A 12168-nucleotide genomic window follows, 5' to 3' on the forward strand; every position below is an offset into this window, starting at 1 on the left:
CCAAACTGTGCACACACAACGCCCTGGATGCCAACGACGAACCTCTGCCCCAAATATTCCTCAACAGCCTGTTATAGCGCCACCATGAGGCCGATTTAGGCAAAACACATTTCTGTAGATAACTCGTAAACATTTTATCCATACATCACACAATTCGGTACTATACACTATCTCCATAGTCATGTGATCAACACGGATCTGCACAATTTCCCATCTGCCATCCTGATTGGCTTCCAAAGCTCACATGATTGGTCCGTTTCGAACAAAATTCCACAAATCACAAACAGTGTCCAATTTCCATGAAATTATACTCACACATTTCCAGTAGGCCGAGCACAACATGCCACTATTTCCCCCCCCCCAAATCAGCCTCACGGTGGTGCTATAACAGGCTAATTCCTGTTTTACCTATAACTGCATCGATTTGTATACAACTTATGTATGTGCACTCCCTATACTAGAGGCCATGGAAAAACATTTTCCCTGCATCCCTCCACATCTGCCGGTTATAGCGCCACCATGAGGCCGATTTCTGCAAAACACATTGTTTATGTTAGTCGCACAGATTTCATCCAAATCTCACGCAAATCGGTACAAATGATCTCTGTAGTCATGTGATCAAGACGAGCCTGTTGGATCTTTTATTTATTTAACATAATTATTATAAAATATCTTCTAAAACCGATATAAATATCTGCTAAAACCGATATAAATATCTGCTAAAACCGATATAAATATCTGCTCAAACCGATATATTAGACATACTGTACACATTCACAGTTGTGGTGGTGTTTTTCCCCCGTCCAGACCTTTGCAGGTGACATCGGGCACCTCTGGAAGACCTGGGAGTCACTGTTGGTGTATCAGGAGCTGGTGAGAAAAAAAATGTCTTCTACATCCTGACAGTTTTCTGAAAAAGCTATGTTTCTATGACAAGATCATAGTGCGCCACCAAGTGGCGCTATGAGATAAACAAATAAACAAATGCGCACGGCGGTTTGACTCGTATGGATATGAAGCATCAACCGACATCGAGAAAACGCTAATGTTGCCGCTGCCAAATTTGTTACATTTTCCCCAGAAACGGACTGCATCAAATATGAGTAACTTGACTGCCGTAAACGATATAGAGGCGGCTTGTTTATCTTTGGACCACAATGCTTATATGTGATTATTTTAAGATGGCCCGATGATATTCTCCAATTGAGAAATTACTTCCCCAAACCAAGCGATGAGCGAGTGACATCAGGACTTCTCTATTTAACAATGGCTTTGAATGTAAGCTCTAGATGAGTAGGATGTAACTAATGCATTCCTTCTGTCACTCTATACATTTAACCTCTTTGTCCATCGATCCATCCGTCTGTCCGTCCGTCAGTGAGTTGATGAAGGAGGACTACACTGAGATTGTGCACAAGACAGCAGAGGTTATCCATCTATGTAACTATTGCACCCAGATCCTGGAGAGGACGGATAGGCTGTGAGTTGCGCACACACACACACACACACACACACACACACACACACCCTCACACACACACACACACACACACACTTTGACAAATTTCTGATTTAGTCTTATTTCATTAGCAGACCAGATAGTTTCTGTCCTAATTTTGTCATCTGAAATGGTTTAGTGGCTGAACTAATGATAATCTATCCAAGTCTAGACTTCTTAGTCGTTTGGTTTGAATGTGCATTACAGTCACATAAAACAACATAAAACATGTCTTGTTATTATTTTAGTATCGAATGACAAGAAATAAGTACATGCCCTTGATCCAGTGTTAATTTTGGCAGCAAAGTCTCATTTAGTCTTAGTCTTTTGAATAACACACCACACACGGTGCCGAGGGCCCTGAGCCATACCAAATCAAAAGGCCCCATGCATGTGCAATTCACATGCGTGCATGTGATTCGCTGCATGCATGTAATACAATCAAGAATGACACTTTGCGTCCAGTGAATGAACGCACATGCGTTCAGCGCACCGCCAGCACTATCACCGCTGTTCCCAGAGAGTTATACGGCTTCTCCCTGATGCTGGATCTCCTCCCACCTAGTGGTTAAGAAACTGTTGGACGACCAAAACACTCGCTGGGGTTCCTGTGTTGCGTTACATTTTTCAATGGAAGCAACAGCTGTACCTATTTGAAATAGTCTTACACAGTTACTTCCATTGTTAATCCGGGCCTGACCACACGTCTTATTTTGATCATCTGAAATAGTTTAGTCGACCAAATGTCAAAAATATTTAGTCTTTTAGTCTTAGTCAACCAAATGAGCACTGCTTACAGAGGGACTCCCACAGTGTCTTTGTATAGGTTTGTGTGACTCGTGGTGTCTGTGTGTCATCATTGTTTGTCTCATGGTGTCGTTCTCTAGGTTCGAGGTGCTGATGCAGGCCAACATGCTGTCGTCAGAATACGACCAGATCTCCGACATGCGCAAGAAGGTTTTGAGAGTGAGTTCACCGCCAACCCCGGAGCCTCATTTATGCTCCGTCGTGCGACCGCGTCACTCGTCGATCATAGCATCTGCGGGTTGTTGTGACTATGTTTTAACTGATTTTGACGTGTCTGTAATGCTATGCATCACTGTATGACAACAACTGTCTCACCTTTGTAACGTGTGTGTGTGCACTGCAGATCTCCAGCTCCCTGGAGCCCATGGAAAGGACAACACAGGACATCAAGAACAAGATCATGCCAGGGGGTCAGTTGTCAGAAACATGGATACAGCAAGTGGGGACACACCCAGAAGATCGCAAGTATGTATGCATGTGTGTGCGCGCGTGTGTGTGCGTGTGTGTGTGTGTGTGTGTGTGTGTGTGTGTATGTGCATTGTGCGCCCATGCGTCCAGTCACATGCTGTGCAGCAGTGCGCACACATCAAAGCAGGGTCTCGGTGTGTGAGTGTTGTCATGTCTCTACAGTGTGGAGAAGATCAAAGTGCTGCTGGATGCCATCTCCTCCATCTACCAGCAGTTCAAGAAGGACAAGGCGGAGAGGCGTGAGTACATGAACCGAGCGAACACAGAGAAATGCTTCTTAAAACACTTTGACTGCCACCATTGAACTCCGGCGCTGTCCCTTCACTGCCAACATGATGTACAGGGCCTTTTATTTTCAAAACTCCCAAATTCACCCCAATGAACCGTAAGTAAAGATGGCCGTCTACTGTCTAGGACTGCTCAGAACTCCAAACTCGTCCCTAGGCAATGAGTTAATCCGGCAGCTGACAGACTTATTTTGTTTAAAGTGTGACATTTTTGGCCTAAAATATATACTATATACATACATTCATGACAACCCCCTAGTTTAACATATCACATGCTACTTAAAGCAAAAGGAATGTTTGACATTTTTGCCAGCCATAGGATGTTAGTGGTAGGGTCACAAGAAACCCCTATAAAAGAATTGCCCAATACTTTCAGCCCGTTCAGCAAGAGGATTCATGAATGTACCGGTATGTATATAGACAATATTTTAGGCCAATAAAAAAGACTATATACCAAATTTCCCACCCGTCCACCTCGGCTGCCAGACTATAAGACCTGAGGCCGATTCTTCCAATGCCTTCTAATTCGGTAGTTCTCGCACTCAACATTATTTCAAAAATGTTCAAAAATAGCAGATGTACAAGCTCGCTAACGTGCTGTGAGCTTGAACATTTGGTATGTGGTTTTTTTTCTTCTTTTAACCATTCTTTGTTCTTTTGAGGCACCTTTAACCACTTAAACCCTAGCATCACAATATTGAGTGTAGAAATATTATTATTTATGGGTACATTTGCTTACATACACAAAGTGTACACTCTCAGAGTTACAAATTGATAAATGAAGAATGATTTAGCTGTGTTCCTACTGTATGCAATACTAGTATGCATAGAAGGCAATATGTGATTCCAGGTTTGCTCTTCCTGTCCTTTCCATTTAGGTCTACCCTACAATGAGGAACAGATCCATAAATTTGACAAGTAAGCTGTGCGTGTGCACGTGCATGTGTGTGTGCGTGCGTGCGTGCATGTGTGGGCATGCTTTATTTTAGCTAGATATGAATATTATGTCTACAATACAATGAATCCATGCAGAGGAGAACGTAATTCCCCTACTGTGTCGTAGAGTGACTCCTCTGTTTGAGGATAAATCCATCAAAACTTGCTAGTACAGGGTTCGATCCCCTTTTTTCCTTTGGAACTGCCTAACTATGGCATAGAGCAGGTACTCAACTAGAAATGCTGAAGGTCCACAAATATCTTTTGAATAAGACCATGGTCCAGTCTCATGAATCAGACCATGGTCCAGTCTCATGAATCAGACCATGGTCCAGTCTCATGCGCACTACAATTGCAGGTCGCAGGCCACGTGGGCCCCACGGGGTGGGGCTGCCCCCCTCGCCCCCCACCCCTAGAAACAACTATGCCTTTTTAGTACAGTCAAACCAAGCTATACAAACCGGGTCCCATTCCAACCAACACTGGGGTGGCAGAGTATGAAAATATATGTTTTCACTTTGACAAATATTCAGACAGACAGACAGACAGTAGGCTGACAGACAGTAGGCTGACAGGAAATGGGGAGAGAGATGGGGGGTCACTCCCGCTGAGCCACGGCCCAGGCCTTTTCTCTTTATTCTATCATTTCTCCAAGGTCCGCAGAGAGGTGTGCGACGGTCCGGTAGTGTGCCGCGGTCCGCCTGTTGAGGACCACTGGCATAGAGCCATAGATAGTACTGTGGCATAGATTCAACAAGAACCATTGAAAAGGCAGGATGGATCCATTCTTCATGTTGTAGATGCTATACAATCCCAATGTCGCAGAGGAAATAAACACTCACTAGACTAACTGGGCACTCTTCTATTGTCCAGTTTCCTGACGTGTTCTGCCCAGTGGTTTCCAAACTTTTTTAGCTCAAGACCCGCGACCCAAACAAGTGAAAATAGCATACGTTATGAGATTGTAGATCTGCTATTTTCACTACTTAATAATGAGAGAGAGAGAGAGAGTTGAATGGAAGACAAAAAAGGGGATAATTACTCGCGACCCATACAAAATGATCCGCGACCCAATCATGGGACCCAACCCACTGTTTGAGAAATGCTCCAATGGTGTGTGTGTGTGTTTCTTTTTCTCCTCCGCAGGCAGAAGTTGGTCCTCCATGCTAGCAAGGCCAGGTCTCTGTTCACAGAGGAGTGTGCCATGAAATACCGCCTCTTCATCTCCAAGAGCGAGGAGTGGATGAGGTGAGTAGTTCCGCCAACTGGGCCTCAACTACTGCTAAACATAGGCAAGCACATGAGATGATACTACTGAGGCTGACGTTAATACAACCGCTATCACTTCCAACACGGCAACGACGCACGTTGGGGACGGCCATCAATGCTATGTGGAATGAAAGTTACCTTTTTGGGTGGTTTTCATTATTTTTACATTTAAAGCACAGCCCAGAACATGTTGGATCATATTTACTGCGTATAGCTGGAGTTACATGTAACCTGTGAATGATCTTGTACTGTGTCTCATGAGTTCTGTTAGAACATGTAATTTGTTTTGCATTTAGCAAGATTCTTTTCCACTTTTTAGAATCAATTTGGCACCCAAAATCCTCTGCCCAAAATGTTTTACTACTTATATTTGTGGTTTTAATGAACATTTGAGAGTATATATAGCTTATCACCGTCTTCTTTTAGGAAGAGGCTTTCATCAATATTTGTTCCAAATTGTTTTCCCTCGCCTCTCTTTTGTAAAATGGTACAGATTGAATATAACTCCTAAATTGTAGATACCTGAAGAATTGTACTTGAGGCAAATTAAATTCATTCCTAATTTGGGAAAAGGATTTTAAGGTTCCACCCAGAAAGAGATCTTGTATTTTTAAAATTCCAGCCTCTTTCCAGGCTCTGAACCCAACATCTGAACATGATTGAGCAAATTCAGGATTCCAAAAAACAGGAGCAAGAACTGAGTATGTATTAGTAATACCAAAATGTTTACGTATTTGATTCCAAGATTTCAAGGTATTTCTCACGATAAAGTGTGAAATAGCTCCGTTTTATAATTGGCAACTCAGAAAGAGCGGACAAACATCCAACACCCTCCAAGTCAAGAAAAGATGAATTTGTATCATTTTTACCCACTCTGCTATATATCTGATTTGTGATGCCCAGTGGTAATACATTATGTTTGGGAGCGCTAATCCCCCTTCTATCTCTGGTACCTGTAATTTCTCTAGTTTAAGCCTGGGACGTTTGCCTTTCCATAGTGTTTTATTTAGCTGCCAGGGGCAGGTGGGCAAACCTTAGTGTTTTATTTAGCTGCCAGGGGCAGGTAGGCAACCCTTATTGTTTTATTTAGCTGCCAGGGGCAGGTAGGCAACCCTTATTGTTTTATTTAGCTGCCAGGGGCAGGTGGGCAACCCTTAGTGTTTTATTTAGCTGCCAGGGGCAAGTGGGCAACCCTTAGTGTCAACGCCTGTGACTTATACTCAACTGTCTGGTATGTGCATTGTGTTTTAGGTGGATAACTACCTCCCCTCCATCTCCGCCTCCATCAGTCTGGTTCCAGAGCGCTACATCTGGAGGACGTGCATCGGGCTCCACAGCGCCCCCCCGCACGTACGTCTCCTCCACATTCAGTAAGTATTTACTGACCGCTGTGGTGTCGATATATATGAATACAACCTGTAGTCACATCTGTAATGAAAGTACTGTCTTGTCTGTGGCCCAGATATAAATACAATATGTAGTCACATAAAATAGCCTTTATATCCAATCCGTGTTGGACTGTACATCTAAGATCCTTAATGAAACCAAACCCTTTTCAACCGTCTGGGGCCAAAAGAAATGTAGTCGGATCTGCTTCTTGTACATTTGTCTACAGCCAAGTATATTAAGTCCATAAGAACTCTGTTTATGTATCGTGTGTGTATTTCAGGGTAATGTATTGTGTGTATTTCAACTAGTAGTGTGTGTATTTATACTATATTATTGTGTGTATTTCAGGGTAATGTATTGTGTGTATTTATACTATATTATTGTGTGTATTTATACTATATTATGGTGACCACTGGAGAGACGGGTGACAGCCGGAATGTAGACGGCTGGTTCTTCCAGTCCCGGCAGAGTAGTTCCGGAGCAACGTATTGTCAGTGTTGGGCAAGTTACTTTGAAAGCGTAGCTTGTAAAGCTACAAGTAGCTCACCATGGCAGTAGCTTGATCAAGCTACATAGCTACCCCTGGAGAGATGTAGCTTGTAAAGCTACAGCTACATGGAAAAAGTAGCTCAAAGTAGCTCAGCTACTTTTTATTTTTCAGCGTTAAATTGAGAATGTACATGCGGGAGACCCCTCCTCCCCTCTGGGAGACCCCTCCTCCCCTCTGGGAGACCCCTCCCACCCTGCTCCCCTCGGGGAGACCCCTCCTCCCCCTGCTCCCCTCTGGGAGACCCCTCCTCCCCCTGCTCCCCTCTGGGAGACCCCTCCCACCCTGCTCCCCTCTGGGAGACCCCTCCCACCCTGCTCCCCTCTGGGAGACCCCTCCCACCCTGCTCCCCTCTGGGAGACCCCTCCTCACCCTGCTCCCCTCTGGGAGACCCCTCCTCACCCTGCTCCCCTCTGGGAGACCCCTGCTCCCCTCTGGGAGAACCCTCCTCACCCTGCTCCCCTCTGGGAGACCCCTCCTCCCACCCTGCTCCCCTCTGGGAGACCCCTCCTCCCCTCTGGGAGACCCCTCCCACCCTGCTCCCCTCTGGGAGACCCCTCCTCCCCTGCTCCCCTCTGGGAGACCCCCCCACCCTGCTCCCCTCTGGGAGACCCCTCCTCACCCTGCTCCCCTCTGGGAGACCCCCCCACCCTGCTCCCCTCTGGGAGACCCCTCCTCCCCCTGCTCCCCTCTGGGAGACCCCTCCTCCCCCTGCTCCCCTCTGGGAGACCCCTCCTCACCCTGCTCCCCTTTGGGAGACCCCTCCTCCCACCCTGCTCCCCTCTGGGAGACCCCTCCTCCCCCTGCTCCCCTCTGGGAGACCCCCCCACCCTGCTCCCCTCTGGGAGACCCCTCCTCCCCCTGCTCCCCTCTGGGAGACCCCCCCACCCTGCTCCCCTCTGGGAGACCCCTCCTCCCCATGCTCCCCTCTGGGAGACCCCCCCACCCTGCTCCCCTCTGGGAGACCCCTCCTCCCCCTGCTCCCCTCTGGGAGACCCCCCCACCCTGCTCCCCTCTGGGAGACCCCTCCTCACCCTGCTCCCCTCTGGGAGACCCCTCATCCCCTCTAGGAGACCCCTGCTCCCCTCTGGGAGACCCCTCCCACCCTGTGATACCAGGGCCAATCAGAGGCCAATTAGAGGCAGCTGTCAAGTGCTGATATGCCCTCAAAGCAATCAGAAAAAGGAACAGTCCTTGATTTTTCAAAGGGGGTTCTAGTACAAGAATTAACACAGCAACCAATGGTCAAAATTAATATATTTCTTTCATGTTATTGCCCAAAATTGTAGCTTGTAACTTGAGTAGCTAAGCTACAAAAAATGACCCAAAAGGTAGCTGAGCTACTTGACGAGGTACACAAATATGAATGTAGCTAAAATACCACAAGCTACAGCAAAATGTAGCTCAGCTACGTAGCTCAGCTACATGTAGCTTAATACTCCCCAACACTGCGTATTGTGTGGCTCTGGTTTTTCCCTAATGGGACTGAGCGAGGGGTACAGACTCACGTCTTGAAAATCATTTCACATATAATATATTTTAAACTACAATCTAATTAACTTTCACCACACATCATGTCAAGCGTTCGTGTTTGGACATGCTCCTGTTTCATAATGTCATACATGACGAAGACCCATAAGGGGCCGAAACGTTGTCATCCTTTATTCAAATACAATTGCCAGTGGGAGCTACTCAACAGTGTGCGGACATTTTCTCCTTCTCCTGTTTCATAATGTGCCACTTAGCGGCATGAGCTAAGATAAGTCTACTTAGGAGGTGACACGCACGCATGTACACACACACACACATAAATCAGTTTATTAGTTATTAGTTTTACATGGTTTTGACTGCATCTTAACTTACGCCAAAATCAGAGCTCACCCGTTGAGATACAGTAAAACATTAGGATATAAGGATAACAGTAAGTAAACAGTGTTTCATTTAGCTGCCAGGGGCAGGTGGGCAACCCTTAGTGTTTTATTTAGCTGCCAGGGGCAGGTGGGCAACCCTTAGTGTTTTATTTAGCTGCCAGGGGCAAGTGGGCAACCCTTAGTGTTTTATTGAGCTGCCAGGAGCAGGTGGGCAACCCTTAGTGTTTTATTGAGCTGCCAGGAGCAGGTGGGCAACCCTTAGTGTTTTATTGAGCTGCCAGGGGCAGGTGGGCAACCCTTAGTGTTTTATTTAGCTGCCAGGATCAGGTGGGCAACCCTTAGTGTTTTATTTAGCTGCCAGGAGCAGGTGGGCAACCCTTAGTGTTTTATTGAGCTGCCGGGGGCAGGTGGGCAACCCTTAGTGTTTTATTTAGCTGCCAGGGGCAGGTGGGCAACCCTTAGTGTTTTATTTAGCTGCCAGGAGCAGGTGGGCAACCCTTAGTGTTTTATTTAGCTGCCAGGGGCAAGTGGGCAACCCTTAGTGTCAACGCCTGTGACTTGTACTCAACTGTCTGGTATGTGCATTGTGTTTTAGGTGGATAACTACCTCCCCTCCATCTCCACCTCCATCAGTCTGGTTCCAGAGCGCTACATCTGGAGGACGTGCATCGGGCTCCACAGCGCCCCCCGCTATCTGATCACCGCCTCTTACTGCATGTTATACTGGCGACGCAGCAGCAGCCTGACTGACCGCCTGCTGACGGCCGCGGTGTGTCTGTGTTCTCTGTGTGAGAACACTGGACTGTTACTGCTAACGTACGTCTCCTCCACAGAGACATACAGTAAGTATTATTATTATTACTGCTAACGTACGTCTCCTCCACAGAGACATACAGTAAGTATTATTATTATTACTGCTAACGTACGTCTCCTCCACAGAGACATACAGTAAGTATTATTATTATTATTATTATTATTACTGCTAACGTACGTCTCCTCCACAGAGACATACAGTAAGTATTTACTGACCGCTGTGGTGTCGATATATATGAATACAACCTGTAGTCACATCTGTAATGAAAGTACTGTCTTGTCTGTGGCCCAGATATAAATACAACATGTAGTCACATAAAATAGCCTTTATATCCAATCCGTGTTGGACTGTACATCTAAGATCCTTAATGAAACCAAACCCTTTTCAACCGTCTGGGGCCAAAAGAAATGTAGTCGGATCTGCTTCTTATACATTTGTCTACAGCCAAGTATATTAAGTCCATAAGAACTCTGTTTATGTATCGTGTGTGTATTTCAGGGTAATGTATTGTGTGTATTTCAACTAGTAGTGTGTGTATTTATACTATATTATTGTGTGTATTTCAGGGTAATGTATTGTGTGTATTTATACTATATTATTGTGTGTATTTATACTATATTATGGTGACCACTGGAGAGACGGGTGACAGCCGGAATGTAGACGGCTGGTTCTTCCAGTCCCGGCAGAGTAGTTCCGGAGCAACGTATTGTGTGGCCCTGGTTTTTCCCTAATGGGACTGAGCGAGGGGTACAGACTCACGTCTTGAAAATCATTTCACATAATATATTTTAAACTACAATCTAATTAACTTTCACCACACATCATGTCAAGCGTTCGTGTTTGGACATGCTCCTGTTTCATAATGTCATACATGACGAAGACCCATAAGGGGTCGAAACGTTGTCATCCTTTATTCAAATACAATTGCCAGTGGGAGCTACTCAACAGTATGCGGACATTTTCTCCTTCTCCTGTTTCATAATGTGCCACTTAGCGGCATGAGCTAAGATAAGTCTACTTAGGAGGTGACACACACGCATGTACACACACACACACACACACACACACACACACACACACACACACACACACACACACACACACACACACACACATAAATTAGTTTATTAGTTATTAGTTTTACATGGTTTTGACTGCATCTTAACTTACTCCAAAATCAGAGCTCACCCGTTGAGATACAGTAAAACATTAGGATATAAGGATAACAGTAAGTAAACAGTGTTTCATTTAGCTGCCAGGGGCAGGTGGGCAACCGTTAGTGTTTTATTTAGCTGCCAGGGGCAGGTGGGCAACCGTTAGTGTTTTATTTAGCTGCCAGGGGCAGGTGGGCAACCCTTAGTGTTTTATTGAGCTGCCAGGAGCAGGTGGGCAACCCTTAGTGTTTTATTGAGCTGCCGGGGGCAGGTGGGCAACCCTTAGTGTTTTATTTAGCTGCCAGGGGCAGGTGGGCAACCCTTAGTGTTTTATTTAGCTGCCAGGAGCAGGTGGGCAACCCTTAGTGTTTTATTTAGCTGCCAGGGGCAAGTGGGCAACCCTTAGTGTCAACGCCTGTGACTTGTACTCAACTGTCTGGTATGTGCATTGTGTTTTAGGTGGATAACTACCTCCCCTCCATCTCCACCTCCATCAGTCTGGTTCCAGAGCGCTACATCTGGAGGACGTGCATCGGGCTCCACAGCGCCCCCCGCTATCTGATCACCGCCTCTTACTGCATGTTATACTGGCGACGCAGCAGCAGCCTGACTGACCGCCTGCTGACGGCCGCGGTGTGTCTGTGTTCTCTGTGTGAGAACACTGGACTGTTACTGCTAACGTACGTCTCCTCCACAGAGACATACAGTAAGTATTATTATTATTACTGCTAACGTACGTCTCCTCCACAGAGACATACGGTAAGTATTATTATTATTATTATTATTATTACTGCTAACGTACGTCTCCTCCACAGAGGCATTCAGTAAGTATTTACTGACCGCTGTGGTGTCGATATATATAAATACAACCTGTAGTCACATCTGTAATGAAAGTACTGTCTTGTCTGTGGCCCAGATATAAATACAACATGTAGTCACATAAAATAGCCTTTATATCCAATCCGTGTTGGACTGTACATCTAAGATCCTTAATGAAACCAAACCCTTTTCAACCGTCTGGGGCCAAAAGAAATGTAGTCGGATCTGCTTCTTGTACATTTGTCTACAGCCAAGTATATTAAGTCCATAAGAACTCTGTTTATGTATCGTGTGTGTATTTCAGGGTAA

The 12168-nt window shown here is 45.7% G+C and overlaps 1 protein-coding gene across 1 annotated transcript in view; it reads left to right on the forward strand.

The window, feature by feature from the left end:
• LOC310856471 (serine/threonine-protein kinase TBK1-like) overlaps positions 1-12168 on the forward strand; it is a gene marked incomplete at its 3' end in the record, with an annotated part of 32892 nt that extends 20724 nt beyond the window's left edge. The window contains 12 exon segments of the mRNA XM_083761936.1: positions 808-837; positions 839-873; positions 1379-1480; positions 2386-2464; positions 2649-2770; positions 2936-3012; positions 3939-3978; positions 5143-5244; positions 6517-6658; positions 9668-9841; positions 11500-11692; positions 12164-12168. Coding sequence (XP_083618062.1) covers positions 808-837; positions 839-873; positions 1379-1480; positions 2386-2464; positions 2649-2770; positions 2936-3012; positions 3939-3978; positions 5143-5244; positions 6517-6658; positions 9668-9841; positions 11500-11692; positions 12164-12168 — 1101 coding nt within the window.

This window comes from Protomyctophum parallelum (genome assembly GCF_964188405.1).
Source record: "Protomyctophum parallelum genome assembly, chromosome: 1".
Classification (NCBI taxonomy): Eukaryota; Metazoa; Chordata; class Actinopteri; order Myctophiformes; family Myctophidae; genus Protomyctophum; species Protomyctophum parallelum.